The sequence below is a fragment of the Bombus fervidus genome, chromosome 9 (genome assembly GCF_041682495.2).
Source record: "Bombus fervidus isolate BK054 chromosome 9, iyBomFerv1, whole genome shotgun sequence".
NCBI classification, from domain to species: Eukaryota; Metazoa; Arthropoda; class Insecta; order Hymenoptera; family Apidae; genus Bombus; species Bombus fervidus.
In genome coordinates this window covers 14,531,543-14,556,260 of record NC_091525.1, presented here as the reverse complement: position 1 = coordinate 14,556,260, position 24,718 = coordinate 14,531,543, and the positions used below count along the sequence as shown (strand labels likewise).

The following is a 24,718-nucleotide window of genomic DNA, read 5'->3' as shown; positions in this document are numbered from 1 at the left end:
TCTGTCTCGTACATAGGTACGGTGGATTTCAGGTTATGTTTGACGACGATACGTGTGGTGTGTGGTCCGTGAAGAAACGAAATTTCATTCGCGGTATCAGATGTCGAGCCTTTCACGAGCTTTTCATATCAAGATTCTCAGTAACCAATAACAGATTCGCGATATTAATCGACGGTGTTTTACTCGTGGGTAAGAAAATCCTGTTCCGTGCAACTTGTAATTGTAATTTCATATACAGTAACTAACAGTTCTTTTAAGATAAAGGAAAAAAGAAGGAAAAATTGTAAAAATATTTCGAGTCGCGTCATCGATCGATCAACCATCCTCAACTTCATCGTACCCTTTCCGCCTTTCCAAACCTATACATTACACCAAGACGTCTTACAACGAAGACGAGAGAGAGCAAACACAGCCGGATGCAGCCCGCGGCTGATTATGTTTTCACAGCGACCATCAGCCACGTGAAGGGGAACGTTCGCTACAATGCCGAGATCAATGGAGGAACGGGTCGGGTTAATTAACGAGCGTGTTGCGAGAAACGATGGAGAGAAGGAAAGGAAGAGGAAAGAGGAGAGGAGAGGAGAGGAGAGGAGAGAAATGAACGCGACGACAAAAGCGCGTAAGACTCGACGAAAGAAGCCGTGTGGAAACCGATGGAACTCCAGCTGCCTGCGGCCATTGTCACGTTCTAAGAAATGGAATACGCGATAGCCGACTCCTTTCTCGAGGTATCGAGGCTCGCTCGCGCGTTCTTGATATATTCTTGAAAGAAGCGAATGCTTACTGCTAGATTCTCTTATGGGTAGGCATTCATAACGGTAAGAATTGGGAGAAGATCTACCGATGCAGAACAGAGAATCGTATACAGTGAGCGATAACGTGTCCGGTCAAGGTTGAAGGAAGGTTACAACGATAGCACTAAGTGGATTTTAGTTGTACTTTTATGCTTAAGAGTATTTTATATGTACAACATGATATTGATTTTTCTATTAATCTGTCTGTAATTTTCGTAATTTAATTTCTTTGTTTGGCGTATAATTCACGTAATAACGAAAACAGATGCTTGTACCAGAAAAAGCGCACTAATCGTAAGAGGTGTTACTACGTTGATACTGCCAACTATTAATAAAAAGTCCTTACAAATTGGACTTGTAAAGCTTTCTATAAAACAACAAGAACTCTTCTTCCAATCTAAAGATTGTTACACTTAAAAACTCGCGATAAACAAATCGTATTAGTTCTAAGTAATGTTGTATATCTTACGGATTTTCTATTTTTATTTCATTTTTTTCTGTTTTTCTTTTTTTGTTAAAATGAAAAGAAAAGAAAAAATGTTTATCAACTCAATTTGTAAAGTAAAACAAAATTCGGCAATGCGGGCGAGGCTCGCAATATTCTTTGTAGGATTTTCTCATTTGAGGAATACGGCGTGCCGCGGCGTCACGGAAGCGTCAGCAATTTTTTCCCATTTTCGTCCTCTCCTTTATGCTTTCGAGTTCGCGCGAAGTAATCGTCAGAGAGATTCGCGATGCGCCAACTTTGTCGAGCGTACTCCGTTAAATTAACGCTCGTTTCACGGTTGAGAACCTTCGAATCAGGTGGCACTGTTTTTTTTTTCTTTCCTTCTTTTCTTCTTTTTTTTTTTTCTTTTTCCTCTTTCTCACCCCAAGTAGAGAGAGAGGGAGAGAGAGAGAGAGAGAGAGAGAGAAGTTTCCATTGTTTTCGAGGCCAGAGTTGAAGCTGATTTTAATCAGTCCCTCTTCGACTCGCTTATTGCTCGTTTCCTACTGTAAACTATTTTATGATCTCGATGGGAATCGAATTCTTGGTGTTTGCGTTAAATGAAGCGAGATCTCGTTCACGATATTGAAATTTGCAAGATTTTAATTAGTTGTCTATTGGTTGGAAAAAACATTTGAAAAATACCGAATACCTGGAATACATACGACCAAAAGTAAAAATATCAAAAGTATCACGTCTGGAGTTCTACAAATCTAGTGAAACGCGAAGCAACTTTTCTTGAGTCTTGGTAGATTTCAAAGAATAAAACAGAGAATGCATATGTAACGATATGTCGCTAAACATCTTCAGAGACGGCCAAACATAGTCGTCTTCAAAATTGTTATAATATTTCAAATAATTAAAGGTTGTGACTTATTTATTCGAGTCTTAGAAAAAGGAAGAACTGTTCGTTTCCTTAATGAAATTTTTAATCTCTGATATTAAAGATATTAAAAATAACTCTGATATTAAAGACCCGTCTATTGCTCTATCCGCATCATCAACTTTTACCGAACTTGCGCTATCAAACATTCCAAATCGTGGAAAAATCGAATTCCAATATAACACATTTCCAAGCACGCGATCTCCAAACTCGTTAAAAATTCATCGTAAGCCTTCGAGATACGAAAAATTCAATCTGCGAATAAATAAAAGTTGCCAAGAAAATCTGGATATAACGGTATAACGGATAAAATCTGGAAAAGCAATCAAACGCGAAGATATTATTCTGTAAATGGTCGCGTTGTCAAATACAGCCTTGTAATAGGTGACGCGATATCGTATCGAATAGAATTAAAAAGACGATAAAAAGAAGAGGGAAAGGTTCGAGTTAGAAGGCTTTGCGGAAAAACAGAATCGCTATCCAAGAAACTTTTTCTCTGGCATCGAAGAGAGGATTCGACTTGACGATTTAGAGACTGTGACGCTATTGGCGAAAGGAAATCCAAATTGTCAAGCATCGAGGATGCCAAGGTGGGGGATTAGGGGCCAGCTCGGTCGTTTAATTTCCGTCCTGATAAAACAACCGGTCAGTCATACCTTTGAATTGCAGATTTCTGTTCCGGCAACTGGATAGATCGCTATCGAACGTCTCGGGAAACGAGTTGGAGGAAAGTGCTACATTGGCCAAGAGTTTCGCAGTTTCGCGTATAGCGAAAGAGAAAAGAAACGTGTGAACGTTTAAGGGTTTGAAAAGATAGATTAGAAATTACAACTTACTTTACCAAATGACGGGTCCCGAGAAATCGTTCCGCCTTCCGTATACTTGAATATAAGTAGAAATGTGGAATTTGGATTACCGGGATTGGTCATAGAAATGGTAAAAGTTGTTCGGTTAGTAGTTATATGTATATACGATGGAATAGAACGAAACTTTAGCTATAGGTGGTGCTTTGTCGGTCGTAAAAGTTGCAAAAATTTGTCTTGTAGTGGCGAAAATCGATTATTAAAATATAGAAGAGATACGTGATAGCGGATTTTTAAATATAGCGAAATATTCGAAATATACGTAAAAATATTCTTAAAAAAGTAGAATAATTATTTCCAAAGATTTAATATATAATTTATATTAATGTGTTTTAAATCGTGAATATATTTCACGATATCCTATGAAATACCTATGGTAGTAGATAGACATATTTTACAAGTGTCTGACTAGATACAGTCGCAACTTGCTCGCCCAACGTCCGATCAGGCACTTGTACCTTTGAATAATTTCGGTCTCGCGCTTGTCCATTCCATCCGTTCTATGTCTGACCACGCATAATACTACTCCACATACTAATGCCAGCCGAATAGACCTCCGACGCTGAATACTCGAGCGAGAGCTACGTATTCTACTGTGGTCCGACTGACCAAGCATGAATCTATTTTACTGCGTACAAGATGCTCGACCCAATGCGACCCATACACGATCCTATTCTACCGTCGATTTCTCCGACTGCCCAGTTTTCAAACATCGTTCCACATTACGTTGCCACAAGATATCTCCAACTAAATTGTAATCACCATTAGCTGATGTAATATTTGTTAAATACATATAATTGGAATTTTAAACGTTTCGACTTTGACAATCGTATTTTTCTTTCTCCTTTCCTTCTTTTTCTTTTTCTATTAGTTAAAAATCAGTTAATTATAATTTAGTCAAAAATTTACCGCTCTCTTTTTCAAAGAAAGAATCGCCACAGTTCTTTCTAATAAATCGTAAAATATAATTTTCAGTGAATCGAAGCCATTAAGAGAAAGCCAGATAGATCTGCTACGATATATGTAATAAGCGAATAAAAATCTCGACAGATTCAGCAATTTCAATGTGAAATATCTCGTTTAGAAAAGTCAATTAACAAGTAATCTCGCGAGAGATTCGCTTTATTCCATTGAAAAGAATACGATAACGAGTTTGACAATCCGTAGAACTTTCAGGAATAACCACTGTCCCCAATATATATATATATATATATATGTATGTATTTATGTATGTATGTACGTATCGATTCGGTTATGAAAATAAAAATTCGATGTGATGAATTCCTTTTTCCTTACTCCCCCGAACGGATGAATAGCAATAATTGCTAATTATAGCGTATACGACAACGGCACTGTCAATTGCAGAAGATCAGTCTTAAATGAGCACAAGAGACTTAAAATTCACTTTGAGAAAACTTCAAAATATAGGTAATAATATAGCATCAATATGATATGAATAATATAAGGTAATATAAGAGTTAACGAATACCATTCTAAACGATGCAGCTTATTCCATTCGAATCACCGCAATGTTGAAAATTCCGTAACGCATAAAATCCTCAAAGTGAATACGTTTTGATCGGAAGAGATAATCGTGCCGTTCAGCCTACAACGAGATAATTTTGCTAAAAGGGGATTTCTTTTCCAGATAAAAAGGAAGAAAGAGAGGAGAGGAGAGGAGAGGAGAGAAAAGAGTGTTTTCGGATAAATGGCAGTGTTGCGTACCGTAATGATTTTCCCTAGCGGCCCACAGGGTAGTATCGATGGCGGCACGGGCAGAGCGTAAGAATTATGCCGGCGCGGTGGAGTTTCAGAGGCTGTGAAACGAACTGAAAGCGTCCTCTCGTGTCGCGGCACAAAGACTCTAATGATGTGAGCTTGTAAGCTCACCCACGCAAACCAACTGGAAATCACCCCTTCGTTCTGTACTCCGTGTGGCTTCGTTAGAACCGGACCTCGTCACCGATGACCGCTTTCTCGCCGAAAAGAAACGGATGAAAAGAAAGAAAGAAAAAGGGAGAAAAGGAGAGAAAAAAGAAGAAAGTGTACAGAACGGAGCTTCTATCGGGGATGAGATTGCACGGACGCATCCGCGATGGGACGAACAGTCTGGCATGGATGAGGAATATTGCTGGGAACGGATGGAAAACGATGTTGATGTAGAAATTGGCAAATTGCTAGGTTAATTAGCGAAGATGCGACAAGAAACGTCATCTCGATCTTCCGAGTTATTTCCTGTCCTTTCTATTCTTTCTCTTTTGGAATATAACGGAGCAATACACGCGAACATATGCTGTTTGTCGCCTGATTTTTGCGTTTGTGGAAATAGCTTTTCGAAAAATGTAAGGTATAAGTTAGAAAGGGTAAGGTATTGCTAAGAAAAGAACGTTGACGTTGCAAATGTGTAACTTGCGTGTTTGAAAACTTGTTCGTTCGTGAAAATATTAAACGTTGTAAAATATCGTGGAGAACACGTACGAGAGATATAATATAATACATTTGAGTCGTTTGGAAGCCACATCGGACAATTTTATAAATGAAACAGCACAGAAGAGCGACGATGTTACAAGTATTTGCTACTTTTTAAACTTACCTGAGAATTTACTATTATTATTTATGTCGTTTCCTTCCGACGAATAAACTTTATTTATTTCTTCAGAATGGAATATTCATCATGCGCCTAAGGTATGTAAAATATATAATGAAATAAAGATAATTAGTGAACAGCGGAGTTGTGTAATATGTATAGCTAAGAATTATATATTTTTCAGAATATACATATATATGCGTAAATATATAAAACAGTCGTCAACGAAGGTTTCGCGTTTAAAAAACGAAAGGCTTTTTAACTCGGCCAAGATGCGGCAAGGCTATCGATATAAGTCGATAATCGAGAAGAAGTTTCTCCAGACCTTTCGTTCCTAACCACGAAAACTATTCCCACTCGAAGAAACTCGGTTTCCTATTTTCTCGACGATGTTCCTCGGTGCCATCCCATTTTTCCACGGATTAAAAATTCTCGCGTAGATTTATCGCGTCCGGACCGTCGGTTCCTCGGCGTGATTTACGAGCAACCAACCAGGAATCTTGAATCGCTTTTTTCCTCGAAGCTGTGAAACCGCGTTTCGAACGCTGCGCATCATCCATACAAGTGAATATATCCTGCAGGTTTAAAATGTTTCTGTTCTCTTCTGTTTGCTCCAAAAACTTTTAACGATACGATTTAATACGATAAACGTACGATAACATGATTACGCATATAACATAAAATTAAGGAAGGAATATTTAGCACAGTTTGCAGAAAAATGTATTTGAATAGGACAGGAATTGCAACGTCTCCCTATATGTATTCCAGCAATTTCTATAACTCGTTTCGACCACTTTGGTTTTCCACTAATGTTCGCGTTTTTTTGAGATGCGGTCGTGGCAACTTTTCCTCGGAAAACCTTTCTCCGCGTTGAAATATTCTTACAAAACACGCAACGTCGGTCGTCGTCTGACGCCATTATCGTCTGTTAGCTACGTTATATCGTATCGTATTAGCGTGTCATTTTTATCCATCCGACATCGTGACGATGGACGAGAAGCCCTGGTATTCGCGGATTTCTAATACAAATGATACGTACACGATCGTAATAAGTTATCAAGGGATGCGTCTAGCGTACGTAGAATACGTAGAATACGTGAAAACGCTTTTCTCTTGTAAATAACACGGTAATTTAGCGTCTGCTCTGTCTGTAGAAACGTTCCAAGAAATTTCCGCCGCGATCGTTAATTTTCCCCGATGTTTGGTTGCCACGATGCGCAGGAAACGCGCGAGAAACCACGAATATTAATAATATTAGCAATTTGTGTACGAGCAAGATGGAATGAAAGTAACAAGAAGCGAGATGAATTATAAATGACTGGCAAATATGTATTTGATAACTTTAAACAATGATCGAAATTAAAAGGTAAGAGATAATAAACGCTATTCGTCCTTCAAACGATTATTTGTTAAACACGTATTCCTTCGTATCTAGAAAAAAAAAAGAAAAAAAAAGGATGTATACTATCGGTGATTCCAGACTGCTGATTGGTCATTTTCGATATATTAATTAACAATCGAAAAAGGTGTTCGAGTTATTAAAAACACGTCGTCTATGATTATTATGGTGAGGTTCCTATAAAAAATGCAAATTGGTTATTCCGAGGAAAAATGATATTTCGCTGGCTCGGAGAGCATTGATTTTCGAGAATAGATATCGCGAACGAACGATAGACAAGCGTTTTAAAAAGCGCCGTTCGAGATAAGGGATTCTTTCACGGTATCCCCACTTGCAGTCTGGCCAACTTTTCATTTTGCTGTATGGAAATTCCACTCTTAAAGTTGAGTAACGTACGACGTAAAATAACGTCCAAACACGAAGCTCAACGCCAAGCGTTGCAAATTGTAAGAGAGAAAAAAAAAAAAAATTTCGTTGCTACGTGGTTCACTGATCAGTTTTCTTAATCGACTTTTACTTTGAGCTTTCTCTTCGAAATCGGCGTGAGAGAAGAATCTTGAAAAATGTATTACAAGCAAATAAGTTTAAACGATCGAAACAAAAATTGTACACCATTTATTTATTATACCTCCTTGAAATCTACAAAGAAAAATTCAAAGGTGATAAAAGTGATAAGTAAATGAAAAAAAAAGTAAGAACATTAACACAAGCATTTTATTAATACTTTTCTAAAAATTTTCGTTTCTAACACCGATATCGTTTGACATTTCGACTCGTCGAAAGACTTCCACTCGAGAGAATTGCTCGCCTCAAAAAGAGAGGAAAGATAAAAAAATGAAAAAAGAAAGAAAAAAGAAAAAGAAAGAACAAGGAGTAACGAAGAATACGTATTTCTGTTCTTTAAAATATGTCCATCGAAACGAACGACCAAGTTGCTAATCCCGTGGATCTTTCAAATTATTCTGGAAAATTTACTCCAAGTTAACCCCGGCCTTTCTTCGTTGCGTCGGCGCGCCGTTTATAAACCGGCCGAGTCTTGGGTCGTTTCCGGCTACTCCCTACGTATTATCCGGCCTCCTTTTCCTTTTATTTCTCTCGTCAACTTTGGCGTGATTCGTGCGGCCCAGCTCCAAGTCGGCGGCCATGTTTTTAGGAACCGGTAGTCGCTAATGAATTCCAGCGACGCGTCGTGACTCCACGTCGATTAATAACGAGTTAACCCGTGTATGATAAACCTGATGGCGGGCGAATGAATATTTATGGCATGGAAAATAAGGTTGAACGTACAGAAATAAACCGATTTTTTATTAGAATTATCAGAATTAAACCATCGTCTTTCTTAGGTTTCTGAATTTTTCTCCTATTCCTATCGATACGATGCGGAGCGAAAAGATGCAGAGGTGTTATTTATTAAAATGAACTTGGAGGAAAATTTAATTGGACAAATTTAGGAAAAGTTTAATAGGATCATAGAATCGACGTATATACATCGAATAACACGTGATGATTCGCTTTACAGGATGACTTTTTGTCATGTATCGAATAGCTGTAACGTATGGAAAAGTTATTCGTCTTTTTCAACAGTGTCAAAACTTCAGTTTTCTATAATTGAAATAAATCGTTGTATGTATCTAAAGTATGTAACCTATACAGCGGATGTACGTGAAACTCTCGATATATTCTAACAATAGCACGTACAAGTTCATAATAAATAAATCACATTGGGACGAGTTAAAAATAATTAAATAAGGAACCATTGCCAGAAATGCGAAACTGTGGGGCATCGAGAAGATTCTAGACATATTCTGGCCATAATATAATATCAGAGTGCAACCTTCACATTTTGCCAAATTTCGAGCGTAAAACATATTTCCACCTATCGTTAAATCAAACTAGTAAAGTTTCAGCCTCGTCCACAAAACGAATCAGCGAAGATCGAATTGCAGCGAAGCAGGAATATTCGAGGAAACGCCTCGTATCCGGTGTCGCCATTATTTCGCGTTATAGCCTGGTTTCGGCTTCCGACAGGCTGTGAAAGGCTCGCGTCAGAAAAACGGAAGAGCCGTTGACAAAAGGAAAAGATCACAAGGATGAACGTTGAGAAGTATCGCCGAGAGTTTTGTCAAGTTTTACAAAAAAAAGTACGCGACGTGCGATGCGAAGACTCTTTTTTCTCAACTATCAGCCGGTTTTCGACCGTTGTTCAACCAATCCCTATTTGTTCGTTCGTTCCTCTCGCGTTGATCTCCCGATCTTAGTTACGTGCTCCTTCGTCGCGATCGATCATCTTTCAGCAACCTTGGAACTTTTCCGACTCGAGCTCACGTAACGAGGTTATTTTCGGAACGAGTCCGCCCTTTCTGATTTGATAATTTTATTCCTTGACGTATGCGAGTTTTTCGATGCCTGTTAACGTCGTTCGGCTCGAGAGCAGTCGATCGATCGAATCGCATTTCTCCGTTTCTTCTGTATTTTCCTGCATATTTTTGTCACCGTAACACGCACGTGCGAGTGCACCCTCACGGCCATATAACGGCCGTTTTGCAATTACCGACGAGTGTGGCAGGCAGTTGATAAAGGAGCGTGGATCGTTGAGAAGCTATCGATTTTCCAAGATTTTCGTTGCAACGAGATTTCGTAGCATTCACAAGTGTCTGAGAATCGAATTAAAGCAATGTAATTATGTGTCGAATCTGCTGTAGTCTTTGAAATTTCATGTGGAAATCTCGGTATTGTTTTGAAATTAATAAAAAGATTTTGAACGTTTTAAGGGATGTAATGTAGTATACGATTGAAACAAAATGTCATATGCACTGACGGTGATTCGTCCGTACATTCTACAAAATTTCAGAAATTTTCATAGTGATTCTATGAGGGAATGGACGAAAGCGAGCTAGAAAATGTACACGGAATCGAGCAACATCGGAGCAACAGTGGAGCAACAATCGAGCAACGGTAAAACACGCACGTATCAAAACACGTAAGCCAAAGTGGTGGAAGTCGGGCGATTCGTCGTCGACGACGGCATATGGCGCGCAAAGGGCCGCGCAACGAGAGAAATAAGTCTCATTATCCGGACATTATTAGCACCCGGTATTCGGTATTAAAAGCTCGTTAAACGGGGACTGTGGAGAAGGGAAAGCTTACCGGCTCGTCAGCTACGAAATTAAACGGAAATTACTTTAGGCTAATAGGTTAGCGTATCGTGACGCGCGTCCCTGATTTTCATTCAACCAGCGCCGCGCCACCCCGTTTCAATTCCCTTTAGCCGACCGTTCGAGCAGAAGAATCTCCGACTGATAATCGAATTTCCAACGAAACTTGCGGCCCGTCGAACCGATAAGGGTCGGCGGTAACCGTGACGAGGGGGTTGAAAAACAGAAACTCGTGCCAGAAGCGATTCCACCGGTGATTTAATGCTTTCCAGGGGAGATCGTGTCCATCTGGAGCGCGAAGGTTAATTTATTTTTTCGTTTGATTCAATTTGACAAAATCTACGGACATTTCTGGACAAGAAGTTCTTCAAGACTGATTGATCATCGAGCTAATCATCGAGCTAATCATCGAGCTAATCATCGAACTAATCATCGAGCTAATCACCGAGTTTTCGTGAATCTTTTGGAGAAATGCCCTGGAGAAATCGAAATTATTGAAACAAAATCTATTATTTGTAAATGTTTAGGCACGAGGCTGGTTTACTTAGTTTATTGGTTTTGGTAGTACTTAGTGGGATGTATCGGAAATTCTGCGATAATGGTGCCAAACTAGCATTATCGGGCAGTTACGAAGAATATTTCATACTTGATACTAGAGGATACTTGATCGTTCGAATGACAATTAGATATGCAAAATATGTAAATGAGATTATTTATATATATAAAAGTTCTTATTTTTCTTACTGATATTGAATAATGTGAAAATAAAAATGAACTTACACGTACGTATGTATATAGGTATTAATTATACACGATATAACGCTAATTCCAATTTAACGCAATAGCTTTCTCAAATTAATTAAAAAAGGCTCGAATTAATTTTAACGATTCGTACAAATCGAGATACAATATGGTGCAGCTAATTGATTCACAAGTAGATCTTGAAGAAACTCTTTCTTCCCCTCTTATATTATCAAGATCTATCCTCAAAGAGATTAGTAGATTTCGGATGTCTAATCTACGTAGATCTCCAGTCAACTCCAAGAATCCCGTTCCACGAACAATTTCCTTCTACCGTACACGTAACAAAGCTCTCGGTTATTGACGATATTGTTAGGCCCTCTTCAAATAGAATAAAAATTTATATTACTATCGCAGATAGAATATAAGGAATATAGTACTTTAAGATACGGTACTGAATTTCAGGATAGATCACAAGATTAGCAAAGGTGATCGCGTTTAAATGGCACGATGGAGCAATGCTCGACGAATCCAAGTCGAAGCATGACATATTGCAATGATTTCTGCGGAAATACAGACAGAGGAACTGAGAAACACACGAGGCGCGAATGTCACGTGGTCGAAGCGGCAACGGGAAACTGGGTCGCGCTCGTTCCCCGGGAGATTGAACTTTCTGTGTCGTCCTCTTTCGTCTATTCCGTAAGCTGTAAAGTAAAGTTCTCATGCCGACCGGGGACCGTCGCGTCGATACGTTTTCATCGCTGCAACGGCCTGAACGCGGCACACGCCCATTTGTCTGGCTTTAATAAACGAATCTCTTATAGCTGCTTCTTCCAACGAAACCGAACAAACAACGTTTTCAACGGTTCAAAGAGGATTTTTTTCAGCATGCAGGAAAATTATTAATTTGAAAAGTAATTCGTTTATTTCAGAGTTTTGGTTGAAATGGGAGAGAAGATAACGACAATGAATCATCGAGTTTGGTTTGAAAAAGGTGTTTGTGGAGATACATTTTTGACAAGAAACGACAAGATTCGTCGTTGCTTGGTTAATTGTTAATATTAAACAAAGTAGGAATATAGAAAATATTGATAAATTATCAGATGCATTCTGACTTGGAAAATTATTTTTACCGTGATTTATTTTCTATGAAATACGATTTTGTGGCTACGATACGATATAAAATACCTAAGGACTCGAAAATAAGAGAGCACCTGATTGCTGTGTGTCCTGATTCTAATAGCAAATTCTAATACGAAGAAATTCTACGTACATACCTATATACGACAAAGTATCCCTAAATGTTGATGTTGGAGAAAGAATTTTTAAAATTCCCTTTATAACAAAAGCTACCGTGACGTGTTTGCACGGTCCACTTATCAAACATGTAAACGAACACGAGATTCTTGCAGCAGAGACGAAAATAGAGACTTGAAACTATCACGATGACGAAATGACATATATAATAAGGTACGAAATTTTATACGAAAATTTTATTTAATCGTTTTACATCAGCAAAGGAGATTCGCTCGACTTTTCTTTCGTCGCTATTTCTTTCAGCTAGATCAGATAGCAGCTACGATCGTATGAAATTCAAAGAAATTGAGATATTCAAATACGCGGCGTATCATAATTCTGAACTCTCTTTCGTACTACACAACTCGTCCATAAAACAACTACGATAATCGAGAGAACGTAAAAGCATAAAAGAAGAAATAGGGAAATCGAAGCTCAGAGTACGATTTGAAAAGGAACGCGTATCGGAAGGAGCTTGCTAGATCTCTCTTATAGCTTCGTTTCACTTGCCGAAGAATGTACTCGCACAAAAGCTGCATTTGCGCAAGATCGATTTCCTTCGCGGTATATCCGAAATCGAACGCCCGGTTTGCTATGTCTCGCGTGTTTTTATACAGGGAATCCGTAGGATTCTGAGATTTCGCACACGTACATACTCTTTTGATCCGAGGAACGCCTTTAGCACGTTGCCAAGGATTCGTGACGGATTTGTGTCGTATTCGTGTGCCAAAGATGCGATGGTTGGACAGGAAAGTGCGAATCCCTCGAGTGGAACGGAGAATCTCCTGCTACTTTTTGCCTCGACTTTTTTTATCCTCGAAATTCGGCGCGTTCCGAAGCGCGTTGGGTCGGCATGCGATATTTTTCCACTTATTACTATAACGCAAGTAAGTGTAAATTAATATACGCGATAGGTTCCTTTCGTTTCCTCTCGCGATATACATATAAATCATTTTCTATAAGAAGCACTGCGTCGGCCAAATTTAGTCCAACTATGTGAATTGTATAGAACGACTATGATATAGACGAAACGAAGGAAGAAATCGTACGAAGATGCAAAATGCTTTAGAAAAGAGGAAAGATCTTTAGAGTGTAGCGGAAGTCGGAGATTGTTGGATTTCACTGAAAGTTACGGAAGGAAACGATGGATTCTCGGTAATTGGGCGGCATCGCGCATCGACGCGCGGCACGTGTATGCAAATCCACGAAACTTGTTAGACCTCTTCAGACTGGAAAAGGCCAGACACTTAGGCCAGGCCCTTAGACGAAGAATTTCGAAAAGTCGACGTTCCCGTGTCCGTCCGGCCACTTGACCAGAGTCGAGATTTACAAAGTTCCCACGCGTGCCTAGCTACTTTCCAATCGAGTACACGTACTATCGCAGTCTAGCAACAAGCAAGTGGTTTGTTTATAGGGAAATAGAAATCGGTTGTTCGTATCATTTCTTGGGTGGAATATTTTTCATTTATAGAATTCTTTCTTGTTCTTAGGCTTGTTAAAGAAGATCTTTTTCAATAATTCCGAGAAATATTTGCAATCATTACCGTGCGTAGAAGGGCAAAACGTACCGAATAAAGCTGCGTCGTCTTGGACACTGGAATGCTTTAGAGTGAAAGAAGCGTTTATATTATAAAAGGGTCAATTTCACGCGACCCTCGGCCTCGTCTTTCCGCTGCCGCTGCCCGAAGAAAATATCCTCTGTAGTAAGATTTCACGTACGAATTCGTTTGTTTTTCGAAGAAAAGTACAGTACAAAGGAAACTTTAGCAAGGTGCTCCGGAGACAGTGAAAAATGACTATAATTTTGGGCGAAACACGATTCAGCAACGAATAGCAGAGCTATTCGATAATAGCAGCTTTGCTGCTGTTACGTTCGAGCACTTCCGGTCCAATCTTTGGCAAGAGTGAAAGAGATTGCACGAAAAAGACCTATCAGGTTTAGTGTCACTTTCGAGATGGTACAAATTTTTCATCAAAGTAAGAATACGTATCTGTTTAGTACATTTTTATATTCCTCTGTTTGTCTAATTAAGATAATAAATGAATAATAAACGGTAATACGAGACACTTCTTTTGTTAGATATATGTTTTTTGAGGAATGTTCAAAGCTTTAGACGAATTTTCGACGAAATCGACGAATCGACGAAAGAAAAACTCTACTTCATCTTTCACCCACGTCCAATTTTTTCCAAGTTTCCTCTAGTGAATCTGGCTCTTTTCAATGAACTGGTTGGTACATGTAACGAACGCACACGCGCCTTTCCATTAAACTGAACACACGCTATTAAAAATTAAGGCTACGGACACTGGACCGCTTCGACTTTTTCCTTCGCTTCAAACCCACGCCTTAGACTTTACACCACTCGTGAAACTTCACGATACCGTGCTCGACGAGGTTTCGCAGCCACAGGATAGCTTTGTTACATCACGGAACCGAGGATTGCTCTGTCCCTTGATACAGCGATATATAGCTAACAAAGACGAACGTTCGGGTCGGGTATACGCTTTATTTAGAAAAATCTGCAAACCTGCAAAACGATGCTCTATGATAAGAGAATCAGGTTGTACTCGTGATACGCCCACGCGTATCATCGTTGCGTCCGGATTATGCAGCTATTTGGCCCTATCGGTGACGACCCAATGATATACAAGCCAACAGATTCACGGATTCCCTGCGAATTATAATTTTACGGCTGCAAATTGCAAAAATCAGATTTACGAATATTTGCAATTTGTCCATTTATGCTATGGAATTATGCTTTTAGAATTGTTACTACTACATAGTATATATATATATATATAGTGCTGCAGAAAATTATCCCCAAGGTTTCAGAAATATATCTTTAAAACGTTATACTTTTGACTCGTGTAAAGGAAAAAGAAATATCAATTTGTCGTAACTCGAACAAGATTCTTCTCTTAAACATCCTAACACCTCCATAAGCTGACGTTTCGTCGAAATTAACCGTGTCGTGAGTGCACCTGCAAAGGGATATATCGAACGACCGCGTCCATGCGTATTTTCATCCCCTCTGGTCGCATTGACGTTGCGACGCGGGCTTAACAATATTATACCCGGTGCAGCCATAAATATCGTAATCTCTTTGCTCGACGTTTGTTGGATTTTGCAAGTAGAAACTAGAGACAACTAGCGACTATCAGCTAGGACGAGCGATGGCTACGAGCGTCGACTCTGTGACGAGTGACGACTAAGTAGAACGACTGGCAACTACCGGATAACGATTAACAACGTGCTCTCTTATTTCTAAAGGGCAACTAACTTGCGTTTACCCTATGCCTGTGGCTCTGTAACGCGACCCTAACCTAACCTGACCTAACCCCTTGGGCGGAGGTAAAAATACTGGTCACTGATGATGGGTGATCTCGCGAGGTCAAAGCTCGGCATTACAAGATACCGAGAATCGTTATACCCGGCAACGAGCATTTCGACTATAGAAGATCGTTCGAGCTATCGCTCTATGATAGTTTTCTGGCAACGAAACAAACAAAGACCGGTCTTCTAAGAAAATTAGGATAATTTGCAGAATAGCCAACTAGAAGATACGAAGAAATTTTATGCTCGAAGCATAAGAAACATTGTAAGAAAGGAATTTCATTTTTGAAAAGAAAGAAACTACGTGTAGTTATGTTAAAAGTAAAGCACTCGCTTGTCCAAAGATATCCTTAACATTTTCATCATTCGCGTATAATAAAACTCGGCGAGATCTAAATAACATCGGGTCCCCTCGATTTAATCTTTCCCATGCGAGTTTCTCCTATCACAGAATAATCTGTGGGAAAATCGGATTGTTCCAATTTTTATCAACTGTTCTCCTCTCTTCTCATCGAATACATCCAAAAGAAAAGTTGCAGACAACCAGTCTGACAATTCTAATCTTGCAAATAACATGGGAACTTTTATCAACAACAATGTCAATTTAGACGTAAAAAATCTCGTAGGTATCGATCATAAACACTCAAATTTAGATCGGCAAAGAAACTTGAAGCGACACGTAAGTGTAACTTGCTAATTTACGGAAGACGCCAAAACGTCGGGTCTTATCGCGTCGTTAGCTTTCAAGTATGGTGCATGGTAATTTAGGTTTACGAGTTAGTTAAAAGTTGCACAAATTTAGATCTAAAACCAAACGAATATAATAGAAAATTTTATGCCATCTTACGATACCACCATACTTTCAACCAATATGCATATAATATCGAATGAGAACCGATCGCGAATTTAGATTTAAAGAATTTAAGCTTTGAGCAAAATAATAAGCTGTTAATTTACTAAACTTTATGAAATCTTTAGATAACACGAAGAAAAGATATCGACCGATTGCAAGGATGGCAAATTTCACTGTGAGGAAGATCTTTAAGCTATCGAATGTCTGGAAACTGGAATTTAAATACGGCGTATGATTAATTAACGCGAAAATAATTTATCAAGTTATTAAAAGCCATTCGAACAAACAGTAACGCAATAATTTATCATTCTTCTAAATAAGTAGCATTTACGATGATAATCCATATTCGTTTGTTACAGTACGCTATCTTATGCATATAATATATTCTTACATCTAAAATTATCTAAAAGATGTTTGGTCACGATTTAAAAAGAAAAAACTAAAAGACAAACGCCATCTTAAAAACAGATTTACGTTATTCAGTTTCACCGACACTACGAAATCGTATCTCTCGATCTAAACCAATCGATCGTCCGACAATAGGTAACCGATACTTGGATAGTGGAACGATAAAAAACGCGTATTAGGTCGGCACACCAGCCAGTTTGGATTTCCAGCTAGAAGCTGGCCTTTTCGCCAGCCAAAGACGACGAGGCTAACAAAAGTGATAAAGGACCGCAAGGATGCAGCCGGTATATTTACGGCACCACGCCGCTTTCCGTGCGAAGAAAACTTTCGCTTGATGGATGAAGAGACTTGACGGCCGTGATTCGAAACAGTTAAAGATTCCAAAGAATGAAAGAACGATGATAGCTCATGGAGTCCGATGGACGTTGCAATTAATTTTTTCTACCGAACCTCGATATTTTATAGCAATTTTGTAGGTTATCTCGTCTTACGAATGGACTGGTTTTCATTGGTTAAGCTAAAATTATTAGAATAATAATTGGATGAAATTAAATGAAATATTCGAGTTATTCATTTGTCCTTACGACTGTGCTACACAACATTTACCGATCAACACTTTACGTAGTTGTATACATCGTATTTTCATAATTTGATCCAACGTACGAAGAATAAAAAGACAAAAAAGTATTATACATATGGTATATTTTGCTCCTTTGCCTACGGAGTTTCAGTACTACTTTTACGAAATTTGGGTCGTTCAAACCCTACGAGTTCTCGTTGTAGAATGCAAAATCAGTCCATCTTTTGATTGAAATTGACTTAAAATTAGATTCCATAGCGAAACCATTTTTCACACGCTTGCCATTCGCTTTTATCGAGGAACGTCTGTTCGTCGAGATACCAAACTCGATTATTCGTCTAATTCCTGTTTCCCTTTTCACCCCTTTCAACCTATCCCTACCGTTCATTTAGCAATGGGGAAAATTCGGTTAGACCCGCCCCTATCCAGGCTTTGCGCGGCCAGTTCCATCGAAGCGTAAACTTCTCCTCGGAAATAATGCTATTCATTGGAAAGGCGATGCGTTTCGTTGCGACGCGGAGATCGAAACAATCCCTTCGTGACCACGACCAATAGTCGATCGGATAATAAACTCATTGCGCATAGAATATCGCACGAAGCTACTGGCCCAATGATTCTGTTCGAGAATCATTCGATAGATGTACTTTGCAGAAGAATGCAGACAATTGGCCACATTTCGAACGCTGATTTTGTGGAAAGTGGATAATCGAGTCGTTTAACGACGACAATAGACCGATGGAAATAATTAATGGCGCTTAGTGGATTTTCGTAGGGGGAGGGGGTTAATCGGGATGAAGAGGCATATCGCGTGCTCGACGATTGTTATCGAGCGGTTATTATCGGTAACGTTTAACGAGTCGAGGATGAAACGTGATACGGGATGGTCCGATTCAAATTATATCCGCGGCTGCTTCTAGAATCGAGTTGCGCGTAATTCGTGAAATTGTTGTATCGCTTGTTGGTATTTTCATATTAACAAGCACCGTCCAGTAGATACTTTCGATTTTCTCGTCATCTGCAACCTACATACACCACTTCCTTTAGAATTTCACGCGCAAATATGTTAGCGGCAACACACTTTCATTCCGATATAATGTCAAATAGCCCGTCGCTATTTAGCCTTACGATAATTCATGACTGCGTCGAGGACTCGATAAGGATCTCGGTTGAATGCTCGAGTAAATGTTTGAAAAACCGATCGAACTATGAGGTGCCTATGATGTGACTGTCACGTCACTCATCACATGACCAGAGAATGCGTGAAACAGTTTGACCAATGATAGATTGATAAGGAGATAAACGGATGGCGCGAGCGACCCGACGAATATCCACGATGAATATAATATATAAAACAAAGAATCTATTCCTTATTTAATGCATCTGGCCACGGAGCAGGAAAGATAGAGATGCCTTTTGATAAGCGAATTGCGAGGGACCGCACGGCTCTTACCCCAGAACTCTGAGAACCGCCAAGTGCTTATCAAAAATTCATTCTTAACAAATTTTTTATTTTCCTTTTTCGAAATTTACCGTTATTCGCGTACTAAAATTGGATTCATAAACATTTTCGATAGAGAGTAGAGATCTATAAAAAGGATCGGTAGACTTTACCGTTGCTCCTGCCCCCTTCCGTACGCGCGCGCGCGCATGCACACACACACACACACATACAATCTTTTTCTGCATATTTTATGTCATACAGCGATTAATTTGGAAAAACCGTTAAAGGGGAAACCGTCTTTCAAACGAAGAAAAGTATAACGCGACCGTTATTTTCATCATTAGATAATCTTCAATGATAAGAACCTGGGGGTATTCTATTTCGTTGGCTACATCGACCACTTGCGTTTCACGAGAAGCAGAAGCGTAGAAAAACTCACCGATGCAAACGAAGAGCGTCGCGAAGAGAATCGGCGGGAAAGCTCTCGGGAAGGAAAACATCCTGCTGCCGGTGGTTAGAGCTTGTACCGCGAGAACTGAGAATAAGTCCGTCAGTTTGGACCGATGATACTTGCGAGAGCCAGGAGCCGCCCAGGGGCGATATAGAAAGAACAAGGCACTTGATCCAGCGACTTGGTCTCTCGAAAACCTCGCTTCGATCTTCGATGATCAAATCCGTTCGATTCGATCCGTTCGCGATCAGCGTGCAGACCAAAATTCTGTTTTCTCTTAATACAAGACGATCATTGACGATCTTTAGATCGGGCATCCAATCGCGATCCTCCGTGCGTCTCTTCTATCTTCCGATGCTATGCCTCTCTGTTTCCAAATTCTTCTATTCCTTACTTTTGATCTTATTTTAGGATTTGTTTAACTAGCTTCGTGTATCGTTTGTTGTCCGTTTGTTCGGATAAAAATTTATTCGGTCGAAGACGATTTTCTTTGGAGGCACTGAAGGGTTACACGAAATCACGAGTGGCCGCTTTCTGATTGCTGGGCCACGAAAGAGCGCGTGCTAACGCGTACGACTGATGAGGCGCCGCCGTCGGACTGACTTTCTACGTTACGTTACGCTGCGGTAGTGGCGCCGCGACGCGCCGCGCCGCGCCGCGCCGCGTCGTCGCGCGCGCTTATCTTCTCGCACCTCTGTGCCCTCCACCATTTTCCTTTGCGCACATCTACGTATGTTCAGGTGAATTTCTGTGTGGCATGTGCATACGCCCGCTACAAAATTCGGCCTGTTCCCTTTCGCTGGCCTATTTTGTAATTTACGCAAGCTGGCCAATTTAGCTTCCGGATTATCGTTCGATAGGAAAAAACAATTCACAATTTACGTTCGAGTTCGCACGATCTATTGTCTACGATTTTAACTTTCTTTACTTTAACGCAATTTTGCTTCTAGTTTACTTCTAGTTCAACATCTTCGTGCTATCAGATTTTCCTAATCACATAAAAGCATATACGTATTACGAAACGATACGAAATTTGATATACTTCAACTTAATTGCACATTACCACACGCTATTTTACCTACGTTATTCTAGGCTGCCATGTACATACGTATGTACTGTAATGTCGACGATAAAAACCGCTTAATATACAAGCTTAATATATATGTGTAAGTTTAATTAATTTTTGAGAAAACAAAAAGCTAAAATACCAATTTTTAGATATTCTTTCAAACATTCTAGTCGACGTATCTATTCGATCGTATGGTATAATTTCAAATTTTCAAAGCCTTTCAATTTCAATGCATTGCAAACACTGTATTTATATAATAGCTGTTAAAAATTCGATATCGGTAGCGTAATATTTTAACGTTAGTTTCGTAACGTTTTATCCGGTGAACTTTTTTCATTATCATTTTATCGGTCACCTCTAGTTTCCTGGCTATTAGTTTTGCTCAGCGCCCCGATAAACCTTCCTTTCGTTTATCCGCGTGCCGTCGCGGAAATTTGCGAGACAATCGCAGCTGTGTCAAAGGTAATCCTGATATTCACAAGCCGAAATTCATCGTTCACACCGTTTCTTCTTAACTTGTTAAACGTGGCAATAGTTCAATTACAATCGCGCCATCGATCAAATTTCCTTGACGTTCCACTATCAAATTTTCAAACACATTTTCTCTACATTGTTTATCGTTACTAGGCTACACGCCTAGACGGATCAATAGAACGAAGAGAGTAGTAGAAAATGTTATGAGAAATTTAATTTATTTCATAAATATTTTTCTAACAACAAAACTGCAAAAATTCAACTTTTATTTCGTGATAATTTAAAAGTTTTGCGTAAGAATCTGCTGAAATTCAAGTATTGTACGAAAATGAAATAGTATAATCTAATCGTTACATATTGAAAGCGTTCAGACATACGAAAACACTTTATGCGCACACAATAAGTAAAACAATCAAATAAAATAACATAATAATAATATTGAGCAAGATGGATTGCAAATGTTTATGCATTTGTAAAGAATCGAATGTGCAAAATATTTATCCGCGATAACTATTGCAGTTAAAAAGGTGTTTATGGGATGCACCTCCGATCACTTCAACTTTATGAAGTAATACAATTTTATTTTGACAAAAATCCTGCAATTTGCACCAACTTTGAGTATCGCACCAACTAACGCCCGCTCGATGCGTCTCTACATGCTAATAGCGCTGTTGATCGAATGCCCCAACTTCCGTTTCGTTTTCCAAGCATCTGCCTGGGTTCGCCGCCTTTATCTCGCCTTTATTTCGCCGTGTCCGATCCAAACAACTATCGGCAGAAGCGTGATGTAATCCGTTCATCGAATTAACGACAGCTGAAGTCGCTTTTAACTCGTATGTGTACATCGCAACATTTTAACCGTATTTGAACAGTGACCTTCTCACGAATATTAACCGTTTATATCATATCCAGTTGCATCATCGTTATCGCGCATGCCTATGCACTATTTATTATACGCAGGCAACATTGTGCCGTCTGGCACCGATCATAGAATTTCCTACAGCCGCGAGTGAACAAAGGACCAAAGGATTTCTGTGTTCGATGCATTTCCACCGATTCGCTACGAAACCTCAGTTTCTCTCGTTTCTCTCGTTTTTCGAAACGGTGTCATAAGATGGGACATGTATCTCGTTCTATGCTAACTTTTAACTAGCAAGTAACAAGATACTAACTACAGGGTTATTCGCTTAACTCGGTACCCGAGCTTACAACGACATACGAGAATAGTACATCAGATGTGACTCGTCATCTATAAACTGTTGTTAGAAGTATAATTAGGCGAGAACACAGTGCGATTTGGTTGTCGCGAAGGACTTCAAATTTTCAACATCAAAACGTCACGATAAGGATAAGACGATCGCTCAAAAGGAGAGCCTCGCGTTTCCGTCCAACGATTTCATATCCCTGCACGCTTCCCAAGCTCTCCAAGCTTTTATTGTAATGAGAGTGAAAACTAATTGATAATGATTAAGAATTATAATAATCAATTATGTTTGGGAGTTAAACAAAAGGGACAAGAGAATAGGATGAAATATGTCCCGTATAAAATGAACTACTGCATAACGTTAACACTAACAAAAGAATCTTGTCTTATAGCAGTATTTTCAGTAACAAACGCAGTAATAAGGGGTGCTTTAATAAGGGACTCTGAAAAAGAAACAAAGCAGTAGCCAGAAGGGCTACTAAAATTCGATCGTCTTCCACTCTATATAAACCCGATCAACGCGCCGAGAGTGGAACTGAATATTCTTGTTTCGCAACGCTAATTTACTACTAATATTTATGAAGCAAAAAATTCTCAAAATCAAACGCGAAGAGTGCTTTGTTATATCTGCAATATCAATTAATCTATCATTAAAAAAAAAAAAAAGAAAAGTCTGAAAATTCCCGAAACGAGACGCAACGCTAATAAATTTAAATCTACGCACTCGTATTTAAACAATACGCAACACTAATAGCGAGAGATCGTAGTGCAACCATTTAGGAGGTTGCCGATGAACGATCACACTTGCACAGCTCTTCCAGCTGTACGTGTGAGCCAGAAACAGTGTCCGACAAATGCAGTCGGAGGATTTTGGGCATTTTGTAAACGCAACTCTACTTAACAAAACGCCATCGTTCATTGTCGCAACGCTAACTCTTAAACTGAATTCAATGGAAATTACTATTTATTACATAAAACAGCTACTTCAAATATTCCGATATTGCAACTAATAATACTATATAATTAATTAAAAACTAACATTTTTACGATCTAATTTTAAACAATATAAAGCTGGATAAATTCTGATACGTATAATTCTTCTAAGAAGTTCTAAAATCGCGATATCGTAATTCGTAACTCTAAAGCAAACGCGATTATCATTTTATCGCAACTCTAATTCAAACCGTAATCATCCTCTAGCGACACTAATAAAAAAAACCGCGATTTGCCCAGTGGGATGATGAGACGATATATACATCGGCCAACAAAAAAAAAGAAAAAAGAAAAAACACTACTACTACTACTACTACTACTACTAATACAAAAAGCGAGCATAGTGACAAAGTAGAAACAATAATGACTTCCCATGCTCTGGATGACCCAGAAGATGGGGAGCCATTAGTAGTTGCCCTCTTGAGTGACAGTTTGTCGGGCCTCTTCGGCTTATAGCCTCTTCTTTCTTCGGGCGCAATGCCCGCTGAAACTTAAATCTAAGCTCGAGTCTTCTAAATCGCAAACAAAAAAAAAAAAAAACTTATAAAATAAAAATATAAACCGCGGAAGCTGATCGAAGTGCACATGGACTGACCAACGATCACAGCGGTGATCGTTGCTCACTCGCACGTGCGTGCTCGAGCGATAAACGTTCGTTTCGAGCCCACTCGCGACCGCGACCGCGAAATTCGGAAAATCGAGAGGCAAAACCAGAGACGAGAGCATGCTCTACTCGTGCCGGTTTCACCGTCGATTTTTCAAATCAATTTCCAGAAACAGGTTGGTCACACGAAAACGCTCCTACCCGACCAGAGACTGTGCCAACCTGCCCGGCCCTACCTACTTATAATTAACAGACACACCAGAAAGTATACTACCTATCCTACCTAGCGCTATATTTAAAAAAATATCAACACGGACACACCAACACACTCGCTCCACGGTTCTCACGCAAACGCTCGGGCGCAAAGGTCCTACACTAGAGAGGACGTCCCGGGACGCCTCCGACACCCGAGCTTAACAAACAGCATGCACACTCTAAGGTACGTACCATTTTCCTGAAATCGACTGACGAAGGTTAGTGACCATTGCGCAAAACGTGATAAAACGCGTCTAAAGAAATTATCTCGTTGGACTAAATGTAAGTAAACTTGGAGTTATAATTGTAATTTACGGCTCTATTAAAAGCGTGGTTATACTTTACCGCGAGAATGATATTATCACAAATTGTGATTCTATCGAGACGTAAATTGAATCGATATATGTCTCGACATTTTTAATATTCTAAGTTGTAGCGAGCGAAAAAGAACGACGCAATTCCACAGCCTAACCACACACACGCGCGCACACGCAATGTGGAATATACGTCGTGCACGATACGGTAACACATCGTCGGTCGCTGAGAAATTTTTGTATTAATTATGGACATCGTGTCCAATGTCTTTCTCCCATTCAAGTAGCACCTGGGCACGTGAATGAGATCCTGACAGTGGGCACGGAAAGGGTTAAATCTGAAAATCCTGATCTAAAAAGATGATTAGCTTGTCCAATTTGTATTTAACGGACTAACATTCTCCGATTTTCTATTTCATTACTTCGTTTCATATTGTAATAACTCTACTTTATTAATTTCATAAATAAGAACAAAATTTTAATATCGCAAAAGAGGTAGCGTTAATTGAAAAAAGATTAAGATTCGATCAAAT

General features: G+C 39.3%; 1 protein-coding gene across 1 annotated transcript in view; it reads right to left on the bottom strand.

Moving 5' to 3' along the window:
* Window positions 1–20,408, bottom strand: part of LOC139991183 (U-scoloptoxin(05)-Sm1a) — a 50,775-nt gene extending 30,367 nt beyond the window's left edge. Inside the window, exon 1 of the mRNA XM_072011104.1 lies at window positions 19,261–20,408. Within this exon, the coding sequence (XP_071867205.1) occupies window positions 19,261–19,321 (61 nt within the window). The 5' untranslated portion in view covers window positions 19,322–20,408. The remainder of the gene's footprint in view (window positions 1–19,260) is intronic.
* Window positions 20,409–24,718: the final 4,310 nt, after the last annotated feature.